This window comes from Hakea prostrata, chromosome 9 (genome assembly GCF_041222555.1).
Source record: "Hakea prostrata isolate BN-2017 chromosome 9, UWA_Hpros_2, whole genome shotgun sequence".
Classification (NCBI taxonomy): Eukaryota; Viridiplantae; Streptophyta; class Magnoliopsida; order Proteales; family Proteaceae; genus Hakea; species Hakea prostrata.
This window is the reverse complement of record NC_142608.1, coordinates 6,118,843-6,134,226: the sequence shown is the minus strand read 5'-3', so window position 1 is coordinate 6,134,226 and position 15,384 is coordinate 6,118,843. Positions and strand designations below refer to the sequence as shown.

The window sequence follows — 15,384 nt, the reverse complement described above, 5'->3', positions numbered from 1 at the left end:
AGTCCAGCCTACAGTTCAAATATTTTAAAAATGAATAAGAGTCACAAATGACTCAATTCCATTTTTCACTTTGTTTGCATACTTGAGTTCAAAGGGCTTTAGTTAAACTCTAATTCAAGAGGGGGCACAGCCCTGAGGATATTTAATACTGGAAAGCCATATACAGAACAAGCATATTTTCAATCCCTCAAAACTAGAAATACAACTTTATTGAAGTTCCATGTAAAAGTGGTGGTTAGGGTACTGAAACACACTGTGTGTTATTCTTTTGATTAACCATTCTACCCATCTTAGCTATCTTATATTAAAAGGTAGGAATGTAATTTTATATTCATTATTGTATACATGGATCAATATAAGGGGAGAATTAGACACTTCCTCCCACGAACTTGCTGCCACCTAACTCTTCCTCTTCCCCTTGTTCCTACTTTCCTATTCTTATTCTCTTAAAATCATAAACTTCCAACTTAACATGGAAGGAGAGCCGAGTACATATTCTTCAAGCTTTTTCGAAATAAGCTGAACTTCTTCCTCTACCTCGAGATGGAAGCCCTCGCCCTCAGCCATCCACGATGGCTGAGTTTTCTTTAGGTGGGGCAACAATATTTCCTGCAGAAGTCATGCTTTGTAAACGAAAGAAGCTTTGAAATAGAGATGGGACCTTTTCATTTGTCAGTATTTGGTTGCAAAAACACTGAAAATCAAAGTTAAGACTAGATAGAAATTTTGCCAATTGTATTTCGACCCCTTGTTCTTGTAGTTTTTCAGCATCTGTAGTAAAGGGCTGATAAACAGCCAATTCTTCCAAAATCCCTTTATTGCACTATAGTAGTCAACCAGGTGTAGTATTAAACCACTTTTCATAGAGATGGTAGATACGAGAGATATTTTTCTCACCAGAATAGGTTTTCTTTAGATCAATCCAGAGTATTTTTGGCAATAGCATGGAACATGATGTTGTTGGCAATCTGTGGCTCAACGCTATTCCAAATCCAGATTTTAATAGTAGATTCGTCTCTACTTCAGGTTTTGAACTCAACAATAGATTTATCATTTGATGACTCCAATTTTGGAGGATCCTTTGTCAGATATTTTTCTTTCCCTTTGGCACACATGAATGTAAGAACTAACAGTGACCATAGTAATTACCAATACCGTTGAGTTTGTTGGTGATTTGAATCTGAAACGATTCAACTTTCGCAGCCTCCGCCATGGAGTAGAGAAATAATTAGGCTAAACAATGAAATTTAATGGTGCATAAAAATACCAAACGGTATTTTGATGTCCTTAATAGCACCGAACAAACATGGGTAGAGTAGGCACTAGGCAGCATTGTGGTCGCAACCAAGAGAACAAGTGTGAATTAGGGTTGTTTAAAAGAGAGACATGATGAGAATCCCTGGATTAAACTACTGCTCTGATGCCATGATGCGATATCAGCGAAGAAATTCTACTAGAGACAATGAAGAAGAGAGAAATTGCATGTTCTCTCCTTCCCCTATAATATTTTATTTATAGTGTAAGTTACAGCCCTATATTATTTAGGAAAGTAAATATTGATGAGGACTAAAACAAAAAATAAACATAACAAAGAAATCATGATTTTCACACTCCAGCTCTAACTTGCGCACTAAGTAACTTGCTGCCCAAGTTACTTTGACAAGATACATTCGTGCCCAAGTTAATAAGACCAATAAGCTTATTGGTTTCAAATCTAACTATCGCTTCCAATTCCTTGAAGGTTCCAGCTTTTTCAACATTATATGCTTCCCTTTTTCAAATAACTTTTTTAGCATTTCAATTATTTCAATTTGCTATAGAAATACATTTTATAGTCTTAATTTTCACCCCAAAACAAATGAAACTAGAAAATGTCACCCTGGGGGGCCATTAGCTATTTAATTTGGGTTTTTCACAATTTTTTTTTTCCTTTTAAGTTTGCGTTGGCCCCCTTGGTGGTTTTGTTTGTGTCAACCTAGATATTAAGAAACAATATAGCTATTTATATTTAAGGATAATTATAGCTGACTCCTATCCGAGCCGAATCCGATCCGTTTACAGGTCTAATTGAGAGTCTGAGACCAGCCAAGAAATTATACACCCGGGTCTCAGTGTTTATGATAGGCTATAATATCATCAGCACTGGTTGGCTGGAAGGTGTAGTGGTCAATATTCTGCCATAATGCCTAAGAGTGTTGTAATATTGATAGATTGACATCTCTATTTGTTTTGTGTCATGAATTTGCCCAGCGGAGTTCATAAGTTTGAGCCTTGTTTCCAACTTTACCACAGGTCTTCTGGGCAGCAGTTCAAATACTAGATGCATTGTCCAACATGAGAAAGGTTTAATGTAATTCGTGTTTCTCAGATCGAATCAAAAAGGCCCACCAGAGAATTATGTGCAAGCCATCAAACCTAAAGTGGTCTAGGGGCTCTTTCTTTCACAATACTGCTAGTAATATGGCCTAGAATTCCTTGACAAGTAATGGTAATGTAGGCAGATCTTGACCAAATTAGGTCATCTGATCAATCCAAGATTGTAAGTGGGGAACCAAGAGGTTAGTAGTCATTTTTTAAGGATTTCAAGTGTAGTGTATGAGTGGATTCTGCTGTCGTAGTTGATTCCGATGTAGTTAGGACTGCAACAAGGCCAAGGTGGACGGGCTTCTTCAATCCCAATCCCAACCCTATACGTTTTTGGCTAAGCCCATTCAGGCCTTGACCCTAATTCAGGGCCTTAAATTCTTGTCCTTGACCCTAAGCCCTACAAGGCCGGCCCAAGACAAGACAAGACAAGCCCATTCTCGCCATAATTGTCCCTAATTGGGCCGGTCGGGACAGGTTGCCCCTAGCCTTATCCCTAATTGACCATGTTCCTATCCTTATGCTTAATTGGCCCTATTGGAATCCCATGTCCCTATCCCTGATCAAAATTTGAATAAATAAAGGGGAGCACCTTGCTATCATGAAAACACCAGTTGTCACTATAGAAACTACATGAATCAAAGCGGATACTGGAGTGGGGACCTCCATAGCATTGAGTGATTATATAATTAACATGCATAGTCTAACTTCTTATTAATTTTGAATCTAATTTGTTTTTCAATTTGAACCGTCTAACATATAAAATATTGGTATATTATAAACATATTATATAGTAAGTGACTAACAAATACGATTTGATGTTAATTTTTGAAGTTCAATACTTTTCATTATACTAATTTTAAAATATGCATAATCCATACATAAGACATTAAAAGAAAATCTTAAAGTAGTGCAAAAAGAGTTTTCTATATATATATATATATATGATATAGACAAATTATTAGTGGTACTTTGTGATTTGTCTTCTAACATTAACGTCAACACAAAAAAAATATCAAAATATCAGCCGCACCCCTAATAGCCCCTACCAACTAAATGTGTTTTAAAAGACAAAAAGCAATCAAATGACATAAAGTATCTATTATACCTTGTTAATTAAAACCCAATTGTAGAAATATAAAGAACATTTACCTTAGAACATAGGTTAATATAATTTTATTCATCCAAATTGATTTATCTCACAAATTTGGAATTAAAAATAAGATTCTTATATTTAAAATGATAATAATAATAATAATAATAATAATAATAATAATAATAATAATAATAATAATAATAATAATAATAATAATAAAAACTACTAATCACATTATGGCAATGATTTATTAGTCAATCTCTTTGCAAGATGATTTCATGTTTATTTGATTGATTCATTAATAAGAAAAAAATATACAATAGATATTAGAGACTTCACATCATTGAAGGTTGAGACATCATCTTTTATCAACAATTAATATAATTAAAATAATTTTTTAATACATTGTCATATAAAAAATAAAAAAAAATTCTATAGATCATTTCATTCAAATTTCTCTTAAGAACCTTATATTTTGAAATTTTACTTAGATGTTCCAAATTAGGATTGTCAAATTATAAAAGTTACGCTTAGATGCAAGAATGTCTTGAATTGGTTTTCAATTATTATTTATAGTATGAGGCTAGTACACATTTGCACTCAATTAAACTTGTTTGGTGTAATGATCATTGAAAACCAGCTAAAATAGTTTAATTGGAAGTTTGATCGTAGAATGCCCTAGGTTAAGAGTAATGATTTGTGACCTTAAATTTTTTGCCTTTAAAATGTACCCAGTTTAATTAGAATTTTCATTCTAAAACACCTTAACTAAATTGAATTAGTATTTTGATTCTAAGTGTATTTACATAAATATATTTAATAAGAACGTAGGATGTAACAAATGACTTAGTTTGTTATTGTAACCTATTAAAACTAAAAAAATAATTCATTTACTAAATGAAAACAGAAAAAGAAATAAATAAATAAATAATGTATTCTATTTTTATCGTAACATATTTAAAAATCATTTTTTTACCAAATGAAAACAACAAAAGAAATTTTAAAAAAATTATATAAATCTTAGTTGACTCATTGGATCAGAATGACTTAGGGTTAAATTGAGGGCTTGGATCAAGGTTAGTATGAAGCTTAATATTGTGATGAAAGTTAAGGTTAAGATTAGGGCCAAAATTAGGGTCAACATTAGGGCCAAAATACGGATAAAATCAGGCCAAAATGGGACAAACATTAATTCCAGGCCCACCCTTGCCCTTGATTCAGGGCCAGAATATTTTGTCCCTAACCTACCCTCAAGGCAAAAATCTTGAGCCCAAGCCCTATCAGGCTTAGGGCGGGTGGGTCAAGGCTACCAAAGCCAAACTTGCACCCCTAGTAGTCATTTTAAGATTGGTTCACAAATTTACTAAACCAAAGTTAAGGTATATTAAATTTTAAAGTTAGGGTTCCTATGATGGCTTCCCTAAAATTAGGGGTTTGCCTAGAATCTTCGAGCAAATCATTTTAAATTATCATGGGAAGGTTGGGTGTCTATGGATCTTCAAGCAAGCGTTTGGTTGCTGAATTTTATGGAATCTAGATTTGATTTGCAATCTCGGTGCAATAGAATCTGGTTCTCTGGGAATCGGGTTCGAATAGAAAATTTGTTTGGTTATTTTGAGTCTGAAAATTAAATCTACTCAAAAAATTGTTTGGTTACAATGAGTCTAGAACTTAAATCTATTTGAAAAAACTGTTTGGTTAACGTGCATTTAGGCTTCAATCATCAAAAATAACTATCCGATAACCCTATTTCGAATTTAAGAGTCTAATAATCCAACTTTTACTAAATGCATAACTATGCATTGATCTATAATTTTTTGCAAAAATCTATTTTTGTATTTTTGTTTTGAAATTTACCATTCTTCATTCTTCAAGAAAATTTTTCTCCTTAAGATCCTAAAGATGAACTGGCAAAAACATTCACCATGTGAAGCTTGGATTTTCTAACTACTTTTGCTTCTTTGTTACACCTCGATTAAGCAATACCCAAAGATCGATAAAGTTATTTGAACAATTCAACCATGATCATCAGAACGACCTTGTTAGCTGCTTCTACCAAAAAAGAGGGAGAAAAAAGAAAGAAATCATTCTACTAAAAAAAAAGACCTGGTTAGTAGAATCGCTGCTTCTACCAAAAGAAAAAGTAAAATCGCTACTTCTACAAAAAGAAAAAGTAGAATCACTTGCTTCTACCAAAAAAAAAAGAATTGCCTACATTCCAACTCAAAAAAATGACATGGTCACCTGCTTCGACCAAAAAAAAAAAGTCACTTGCATTCCAACTCAATACAAAATCACTATATTCTCTTCTCACATAGAAAAAAATATTTAATAAAAAAAAATTAAGAGACAATGGGAGAAACTAGTGTTTTCTTCACTCATATCTGGTTAATAGATAGCAGATAGACTTTTGATCAAATTCGATTTCCCAACGTTGCAACAAGAATGAAGTAGATACAGAGAGAACAACCTTCAAAGAAATCCTTGTTTAGATGAAAGAGTGATTGAGAAAGAGAATGAATCTTTGATTAGATGAAAGAGTAATTGCGGGAGAGAATAAGAAACCTTTACTTTGGAGAAGAAGCTTCACGTTGGAGAAGAAGGCAAAAGTCTCGTTCATTTCCAGGCGACCGAAACCCAATAAATTGCATTCTCTAGAATCAATCCTTTTTATACACTGATTCTAAAAGATGGATTCAATCTTAAGCTAATGTTTTGAGATGTCCCAGCCTTGAATCCAATCTAGGGTAAAAAGTAGACTAAAGTGAATAGTGTGATTCAAGTGAATCCATTATTTTTTTTAACCAAACAGTTTTTTAAATCATAAATCTGGATTCTATGGAAACCAATTCTATAGAATCCAATAACCAAACATTATCTAAAAAATTTATGGGAAGATCCTAGACACAAGTTAAGATTGATATGAGTTGGTGACAAGATGATTAGGGTTGTTGACAAGCTCCCAAGGGATGGTTTGAGATACCAAAAATTAATATGGGATGAAAAGGATCAATCTAAAATTGACAAGGAAAGCTCAGATAACTAAAACATAAATGGGTTGGGACAATTTTTGGAAAAGGGAAAAATTAGGGTTTTATCAAATCCTAAAGGGTAGGGTATGAACAAAATTTTTGTTTCACAAAACTAAATGGGTTGGTAAGAGGAAAAGGAAAACGATAATTTGGTATGTTTTTGATAAGGTTTACAGAAGATTTTGGGTAACAATGGGTTTGATCTCCGAAGGGAAGAAAAGATCTTGAGCAATCTTTTTATCTTTCTTCTCTTCTTCTTTTCTTTCTTTGATTTCTTCCTTTCTTCTTTCTTTTCTACTTTTCAAATTGCCAAAAGTCAGAAAAGGGAGGGAGGGAGAACTAAGAGAGAAAGAGAGGGATAGGTGGTGTTGAAGGGTATGGGAGGGTAAGGGGAGGGATCTAAGAGGATTGTAGGGGGTAGGGGAGGGGTCCTAAAGGGCTGCGATTAGGGATGTCATCCATAACACCCTTTTGACCTGAATAGGCCCAAACCGCCTTGAGCCCGATCCGATCCCAACCCAGTTTCTTCAACCCAAAGGGTAGTAGGGTTGGGTTACTAAATAATCAACCCTGACAAGGTCAGGTGGGTCAAGTTTGGGTTTAGCTCTCAAGGCAACCCGGCCCGGCCCAACTAACCTTGTGTTAGTTTTTTTATTAAAGTTGTATTTAAAAATTAAAATGGCTTTAAATAAATCAAGTATCCCTTCTTTTTTGGTAAGTAACAATCTCAATATCCAGCCAACCTCAAATATCTAAATATATTTCCACAAAACTCACATTCCCAAATCAATAATCATGTATGCTTTCCTTAATAGGAGCAATCAACGGTAGATACTAAAAATATATCTCCATAATGCTTTCCTTAACAGGAGCAATCAATGGTAGATACTAAAAACATATTTCCTCAATAAGAGCAATCAATGGTAAATATTCTAAATATATTTCCACAAATCTCACATTCCAAAATATATAATCATGTATTTCCACAAATCTCACCTTCCCAAATCAATAATCATGTATGTTTTCCCTAAATATCTAAATAGATTTCCACAAATCTCACGCTATACTTTCTCATTTTTATCTTTTTCCCGATCAAGTAACTTTTTCATAGGAGCAATCAATGGTAGATACTAAGAAAAGAGGGAGAGTGTGTTTAAATTATTAAATTTATCATTCAACAATAAAAATTATAGTCAAGGTTAGGCTAAATCAGGGTCAACCTGACCAAGGTTAATCGGGGGGCCGAGTTGGGTCGAGCCCTGTTAGGGTTGGGGATTTTTAAACCGTGACAGGGTTAGGTAGGGCTTAGGTTTCAATTTCAATCTCTAGGGTAAGGTTAGGGTTGAAGGCTACTCCGACCCAACCTAGCCTATTGACACCCCTAGTTGCGATGGGGTGGGGTGGGCTCCTAGGGTTTGCGCAAAAGAGAGAATGGGGTGGGGAGAGGCTGCAATGGGGCTGGAGGTGGGGGAAGGGGCTGGGACTATCTTCAAGCTAGGCCTCTTTGGAATTCCACTAGACTAGGCCATCATAACTGGCATGCTCTAGGTGGGGTCCCTCTGGTTGGTTTGCATGTCCTTCCTTCTCTTGGCATCTTCTACAAGGTTTAGGGATAGTAGTATGATCTTCTGTCATCTATGCTCGAAGATGCACTTAATCTGTCAGCAAGGGATGGTGATGTCCTTGTTGTAAAGCCATGGTCTTCTTAAGATAATGCCGGCCATCCTCATAGGTACTACTACATCGCACCAAATCTCATCTGAGTAGGAGACTAGGACTAGACACCTGTGAAATATCCATCCCGGCATCGTTGAGTAAAGAAACCTTGTATAATTGTGGATGCTTCTCTGGCTTGAGTCATGCTCTCTATATGAAACTCTCAAAGACCATGTTGATGTTGCTACCACGGTTCATGATGGTCTACGCTATGAGTCCTCTTGCACGTTGTTTAGTGTGGAAGATAGAGTTCCACCACCAATCTTCCTCTTCAGTAAAGCCAATAGGATTTTAGAGATTGGGCCCCTGGATCTATCTAATCCTTATTGTTCTCATATTTAAAGTCTAGTGATGGATACTCATGGGTCTTTTCTGAATCTAGATTTAGATTTGACTGGTTGGTGTCTAGGACTGCGAGTCCTCTCTCGTAACAGTAATAAAAAAAAACACTCACCAAGGTTATTGCTGAAGACGGGCCTATAGTTTTCTACTCTAATAGGGTTCAGCACCCTAGGTGGTGTTGTTGCAGTGGGAGCGTAGGGTTTGGTGTGTAGTGGGTCTCTTCTACAATCCTGACTGCTCTAATTCTTTTATGCCCATAGGGACTTTGCATGAAGAGCCTTGTCAAAAAGAGATATCCCACATCTAATATGTCTATGACTCACAATGCTAGCTAAAAATATGGCTTAAGACCAACTTTGAACCAGCTCATGGTCTGGAGCCTACTTTCTTTAGCGCCTATTTTGGATGCTACAGTCATGGTACCTTGCTTCAATGTGTAGAATTGTTCTGGAGCCTAGAGTTATACGGTTCTAGCAGGTATCTTTCAATGAGTTCTTTCTATGTTTGGCTCCAAGTGGTTGCTTCTCTGCCCTCATAGTACAACTCTCACTCCATGGTGATCCACCAGTCTTTAGATGCACCTACCAGTTTTGTCTTTGCTAGCCTCATCTTTATGTCTATTGATAGGTCATACCAATTAAAGTAATCATCAAGGGCAACTCTCCAATCATAGAAAACTTGAGGATCTAATGAACTATTGAATTCCTTCAACTCTAGCTTGACTTTTTAGTGGTCTGCACCTCTCTCTTTGGTCTTGCCCTCCATTAGATTAGGACCTTAAATAGTCCTCCAATAATTGTTGTGCTCTTTTTTGCTATCACTCATATGCATTGTATTTGTCATGCATCAAGTTATCATACAGGGACCTCTCTAGTATGCCCGTTTCTATCCATGGAAGGAAAAAGTTCAGCTTCACCTTCCTCTTTGTATCTCTGTGTTCTGCTCGTTTCATCCGGGTGTGGTGTGTATACTTGTGGATTCAGTTTGGGAGCTACTAGTGGTGGTGGTGGAGTGTGAAGAATGTCCCTGTTCCAAGAGTAGTCACTCTTGTATTCAGATCTGTCAACTGTGCTAGCATGTCTTGTTGTGCCTTCAAGATTCGCTCCAACTATCTGGTAATTCCTGGCTCATCCATGGCTATGATTTGATGGTACTAGGACTTGCTGGAATAATAGCTCTGATACCAAATGATGTGAACCCAAATTGAGGGTTAGGGTTCTTGAATGAATTCCCTAAAGTTAGGGGTTCGCCTAGAATCTTTGGCAAATAATTCTAAAATATTATGGGAAGGTTTGGGATGTTTGTGGATCTCTAAGGTGGCGTTTGGTTCCGCGTTTCCCTGGAATCAGATTCCAAGGAATCATGATATTAGATATTTAAGGGCGTTTGGTTCACATGTTGAGTCGGAATCTAGGTGATTCTTGGAATCACCTGGAATCCACGTTTTAGCCTAAAAATCGGAATCCATTGGAGGTGGTTTCCAAACAGACTCACCCAAATCGAACCCACATATAAATATGGGTAATTAAAACGGAATCACCCATTATCGTGAAATTGTTGTCTAGGGTTCTCTTTCTCGCAGAGTCTTCTTCCATCGCCGAGCTCCATTGTCACGCGAACCTCATCCTTGGGCTCCATCGCAAGAGTGATTTGACTTCCATTCTTCAGTGTTATCTTCTTCTTCCCATTTCTACAAAACGTTGCCTCTGTTTTGGTGAACTTTTGGTTCAGCTCCATTGTTGAGCTCTTGCTGCCGGATCGCAAGTTGCAAGTTGAGCTTCTTGTTCTTCAAAATCAACATTTGTCACGGAACCTCATCCTTAAGCTCCATCGTTGAGGTGAATCGCAAGTTCAGTGTCGAGCTTCTTCTTCTGCAACATCTCGGTTTTACATTCTAAAAATCCACGTGAATCAACAACTGCCTCTGTCTTGCATCAACCTGGTCCTGCATCTTCTTCTTGTTCGGCGCTGGTTCTACTTCTTCTTGTGGTTAGACTTCTACCAAATTGCAGGATTGAATTAGTTGCTAAAAGTTTGTGGATTAGGTTGACAAATTGTAAGGTACTTCCAAATATTGCTTCTTCAATGATTTTAAAGAGAACTGCATTGGTTCACAAAGATAGCACTCTTGGATAGATGGATACCTTCACTCTCTGAATCATGTTCAATTTTAAATTGAAAACTTGAAATTATTGAACATTCAAATATTTGGCATAGATTGTTTACTGCCCAGATAAAGCTAACGTCTTTATGGGTGTGTGAGCTTCTTACACATGTGATTGTCCCATATTGAGTGATGTGGTTGATTTCCCTTCTCTTCCTGTGAAAAGCTCTGGAAGCCCTTCAAGAAGCTTACCCAGAATAAGAATTATTATAGATTATTTAATAAGTTATTGATAATTAAAACCCAAGAAAAAAACCATTTTAATGCCAGAGGATCAAATACCTTAAACCCTGGAACATCACTTTCACCAAAACTTACTACCAACCATGGGTTCAAAAAGCTTAGGATGAACTCGTTAACAATTGTACTGAGTTGGAGGTTGGAACCTATAACTGGGTTCTAATGGGATCATGTTTAATTAGTGATATTTAATCTTGACCAATAAATGTGTCTCAATAATTTCATGGTTGATGTATTGAATTTTGTAAATTATTGTTATGCTCTTTGGTTAATCAAATAAAATAACAAAGCGATTCACTTTCCAGAATCAGGGTAACCAAATAGGTTTTCAGATAGATTCACTTTTAGAATCAAGGTAACCAAACGTTGATTCTGACAGATTCACTTTTAGAATCAGGGTAACCAAATGCTGATTCTGACAGATTCACTTGCCAGAATCAGGGTAATCAAACACGATTTTTTTAAGAATATGATTTTACAGAACCTAATTCCACAGACTCATGATTCCCTAGAAACATGATTCTGAACCCAATTCCACAGAATTGCGGAACCAAATGCCACCTAAGAATTTATGGGAAGATCCTAAAGACAAGTTTGGATTGATATGGGTTGGCATTGGGATAGTTATGGTTTATCGGGAAGGACAAGCAGCTAAAGTTGGGATCCTCTGTGTTGATAGGGAAAAGTTAGGGTTTCACCAGATTCCCATAAGATGATTTTTGAAAGACAAAATTCACCCTAGGGAGGATAGGAAAAGGAAAGTGATAACTCAGTTTGTTTTTGGTACAATCTGGGGAAGATTTTAGGGATATGGAAAAGGGTTGGATCAAAATTGGTGGTTTCTTGGATGGATCTTGGGCAACCTTTCTTGAATGCTTATCCTTTTCTTTTCTTCTCTTTTCTTTCCCTTTCCTTTTTTCTTCTTTCTTTTCTGTTTCCTGAACTGCCGTAAGTCAGAAAGAGGGGTGGAGGAGGGCTGATAGAGAGAAGAGAGGAAAGGGGGAGCCAAAAGGTAGAGGAGGGGTGGGGGAGGGGCTAGGATGTGTCACAGTGTGTAGGGGAGGGGATCTAGGGTGCTGTCGGGTGGGGACAACAGAAAAAGGGGGCTGCAATGCAATGGGGGAGGGGTTTCCCAGCTGCACAAGAGAGAAAAGGGGGTGGGGAGGGGCTGCAATGGCTAGGGATGAAGGGGAAGGGGCTGAGGGGTTGCTGGTACTTGTTTGTTTGCAGAATTTGGAGGAGAACGGTTGTTGGACTTCTTGCTGGAATCACAAGACAGAATTGGCTGAGGAAGGAGAGCTTGACAACTACAAGGTCCCTCTCAAAAGAACCCTACTGCACCTTCTTGGCTGCAAGTCCTCAATAATTTTATTTATCCAGACTTAAAGATTACAATGATAGGACTAGGCTACTTATAGCCTACACTGACAGACTTATGATCTACTTGGGAATCCTTTATAATTTAGGATCTCCCTCACATTTAATCTCAGCCAGACAATTAAAAGACTTAAAAACAACTAATGGAGTCTTCCTGAAAATAGACTCGTTAAGACACTAGACTCAAACAACTATATCACAATCACATAAAGAAAAGGAACTCTTCTTGAAGTAAAAGACTTGACTACCTATAAGAGTCCTACATTAAAGAGAGACTCCTAAGGACTCAAGAACTCAACTAAGAACTCAAACAAAGACCTTTTAACAAAATTGGACTCTGAAACTTAAGACTAAACTTCTAAAATTAAATTCTGGAAATAATCCGGACTGAAATTGACCAAAATACCCCCCCCCCCTTTTGGGGTTTGGGCAGCCCTAGGTGCTCCACTTTGGAGTGGCCTGGGGACCTACTCCAGGTTTTGGCCTGGGGGTGGATCTTTGTTCACATCAGGTATATGGGTAAGAATTAGGGCAAAAATACAATCTTAAGGGGTTGAAAAAAATCTGAACTGTTACATAGACTATATAGATCAAAATACAGCCCTACAAAACAGTTTGTAAAAGGTCTACTACAGCTGGGTATGCAGCAGAAAAAAAGGTTTCAGATCTGCTGCAAGGTTATGACTCCAAAGGGGTAAAACCAGAAAATGCCTCAAAAAGAGTAGAATCTTCAGGTATTGAGGAGCTCAATTTTGGGACAGGTTGGGGAAAAAAAACTTCATGTAGTTAAGTCAAGAAGAGGGGGAGAGGAAGGGCAGCAATCTGGTCCATCAACTCCCTTAGTGCTGCCCTCAAAACTGAAGCAAAAAGGAGCTGGGGCTAGGGTTTTGCAGATCAAAAAAGAAACTGCAACTTACGTGGTTAGTTTATGCAATAGAGGCTCTAAACAGCTCCAATACTCATGCAGATTTGAGAAGTTCCAGTGGCCTGATGAGGAAAACCAACCAGCTGTGAAAATTGAAGGAGCTTGCGAAGAATGGTTCACTGCTTATTACTCAACATAGGTTACTAGAAGAAGGGATCAACTATCAAGCCTAAGGCTCTGATACCATGCTGTAAGCTGAGGAATTTGATTCTGAAAGAATTCTGCTTTTATTCACAGCCTTTAATGGGGCATTTATAGTTTACAATCAGAAGGAAAGGGAATAACACGCACTAAGAATCCTAGGACCGGTTCCAACTAGAACAAGGAAATAGAAAGAAAAGAAAGAGGGGAGAATCCCTCTTGAGGACTTGTGCTAGCTCACACTAGGAATCCTAGGACTGATTCTAACTAGAACTAGGAAATAGAAAGAAAAGAAAGAGAGGAGAATCCTTCTCGAGGACCTGCGTTAGTACTAGCCCAAAATACCCCGTCAACAACTACTTTTGGTTTTGGTCAACAACTCCTTCAAGTCCTTACATCCGGAGCCATGCAGTCGTACCAAATAATAAAAATTTAACAGTACTAAATAGCTCAGATGACTTCGATTCTTTCTAAGCTAGCTCCTCCTTCAGGGCATCAACTCTACGCAAATTGTCAGATTCAATTGTTATTAGCTCCATTTTGAGCCCCCCAACATAGGAAATGGCATCACCAAGAAGGGAAGTTTTGTCAATCTCCAGTTGCACTTTACATGCCTCGCTGTCTCTTAGCTTCAACAGGGTTCAATGGTTCCTCTCAGCCATTGGCAGGTTTCCTTCTGAGGTTGCTTCTCAGGATCAACAACCATGCTACTCGAAGCCTCTCGAGCTGAAGCTTCAAGGTCAGAGTGATCCAACTATCTGGTTCCACAGCTTAACAACAGCAAAAGGCAATGCTATACTGGAAGCAAATGAGAGAGTATTGTGACTCCCCCTAGATGTGGTGGATTTCTTCTTCTTCTTATCATATACAGTAAAATGTGTAGATTTCTGTGACAATGGAAAACCATTAGCACTCTCGCTCAAGGTCCTCAGGCTCCAACTTGCAAAAAGAAGCACCATTCATTCATCAAATGCAAATGTGGAGAAGTTTTAACTCTCTAACATAAAAGCTTTCGGTTTGTGTTTGCTGATGATGCTATAAGGTTGTTGTTTCAAGGGTTTCCAGTTAAAGCTACTTGAGGTTGGTTGTTTGCAGTATTGAGAAGAATTAGCAGAGTTTTATAATAATAAAATGAAATAATTTTTTTTAACCCTTAAACTTGGATCACTGATAGACACACGATCCTTAGGAACTTGCACACAAACAACTAGCGGTTATAGGTCTCCAACTATTTTTTATTCTTACTTTATTCTAATTTATAATAAAAGTGGTTACTTTAAATAAAACCAAATACCAAGAAATCTAGAAATTAGTCAGATCAATATAAACACAAGTCATACAAAGACAGCTCTGGTCAAGATGAATGCTGAACCACAGCTGTCAAGGCGATGCCTAGGCATCCAAGTCCTCTGGTGGCTCTAGGCATCCAGGTGGTGCCTTGTTTGGTGTCACCTTGGTTTTCTTCGCCCCCTAAGACGCCTCAGCGCCTTGACAACTATGAGCTGAACAAAGAAAATACCTTCAACAGTGCAATGAAATCCGGAGATCGTTGAAATGAAGATAGCATGAATCCTAACAGCCTCTTCTGGACCTGTAAACATGCACTAAATTTCAGAAGTTCCATTTCACAGGTATAAAAGCCTCATATGTTAATCAGAAGTTAATAGGAGACCTCCAATCATCTAGAGAGAATAACAATTCAAATGCCATGTTGCGTGGATTTTATAACAGGTTAAGGATTAAGGTAACGAGTTCCCCTGGTAAGCAAACAAATTGCAGAATCTGCAGACTGGAACAACAATAGTTCCATTACACAGACTATTTGAGTCAATATTCAGCCTACAAGCACAGAGAAAACCCCTGATGGATTCCATACTAGGCATTAAAACGGAGAATTTATATTCATAACAAGAAACAAATATGGACATGTGTCTTGTAAATTTCCATTTGTTTCAAGAGTGTAAGACTAGACATACACACCACTGAT

General features: G+C 37.4%; 1 protein-coding gene across 1 annotated transcript in view; it reads right to left on the bottom strand.

The window, feature by feature from the left end:
- The window catches only part of LOC149004292 (AP-5 complex subunit zeta-1), a 35,138-nt gene that overhangs the window by 3,458 nt on the left and 16,296 nt on the right, over positions 1–15,384 (bottom strand). The window contains exon 11 of the mRNA XM_089168110.1: positions 14,917–14,988. Coding sequence (XP_089024236.1) covers positions 14,917–14,988 — 72 coding nt within the window. The remainder of the gene's footprint in view (positions 1–14,916; positions 14,989–15,384) is intronic.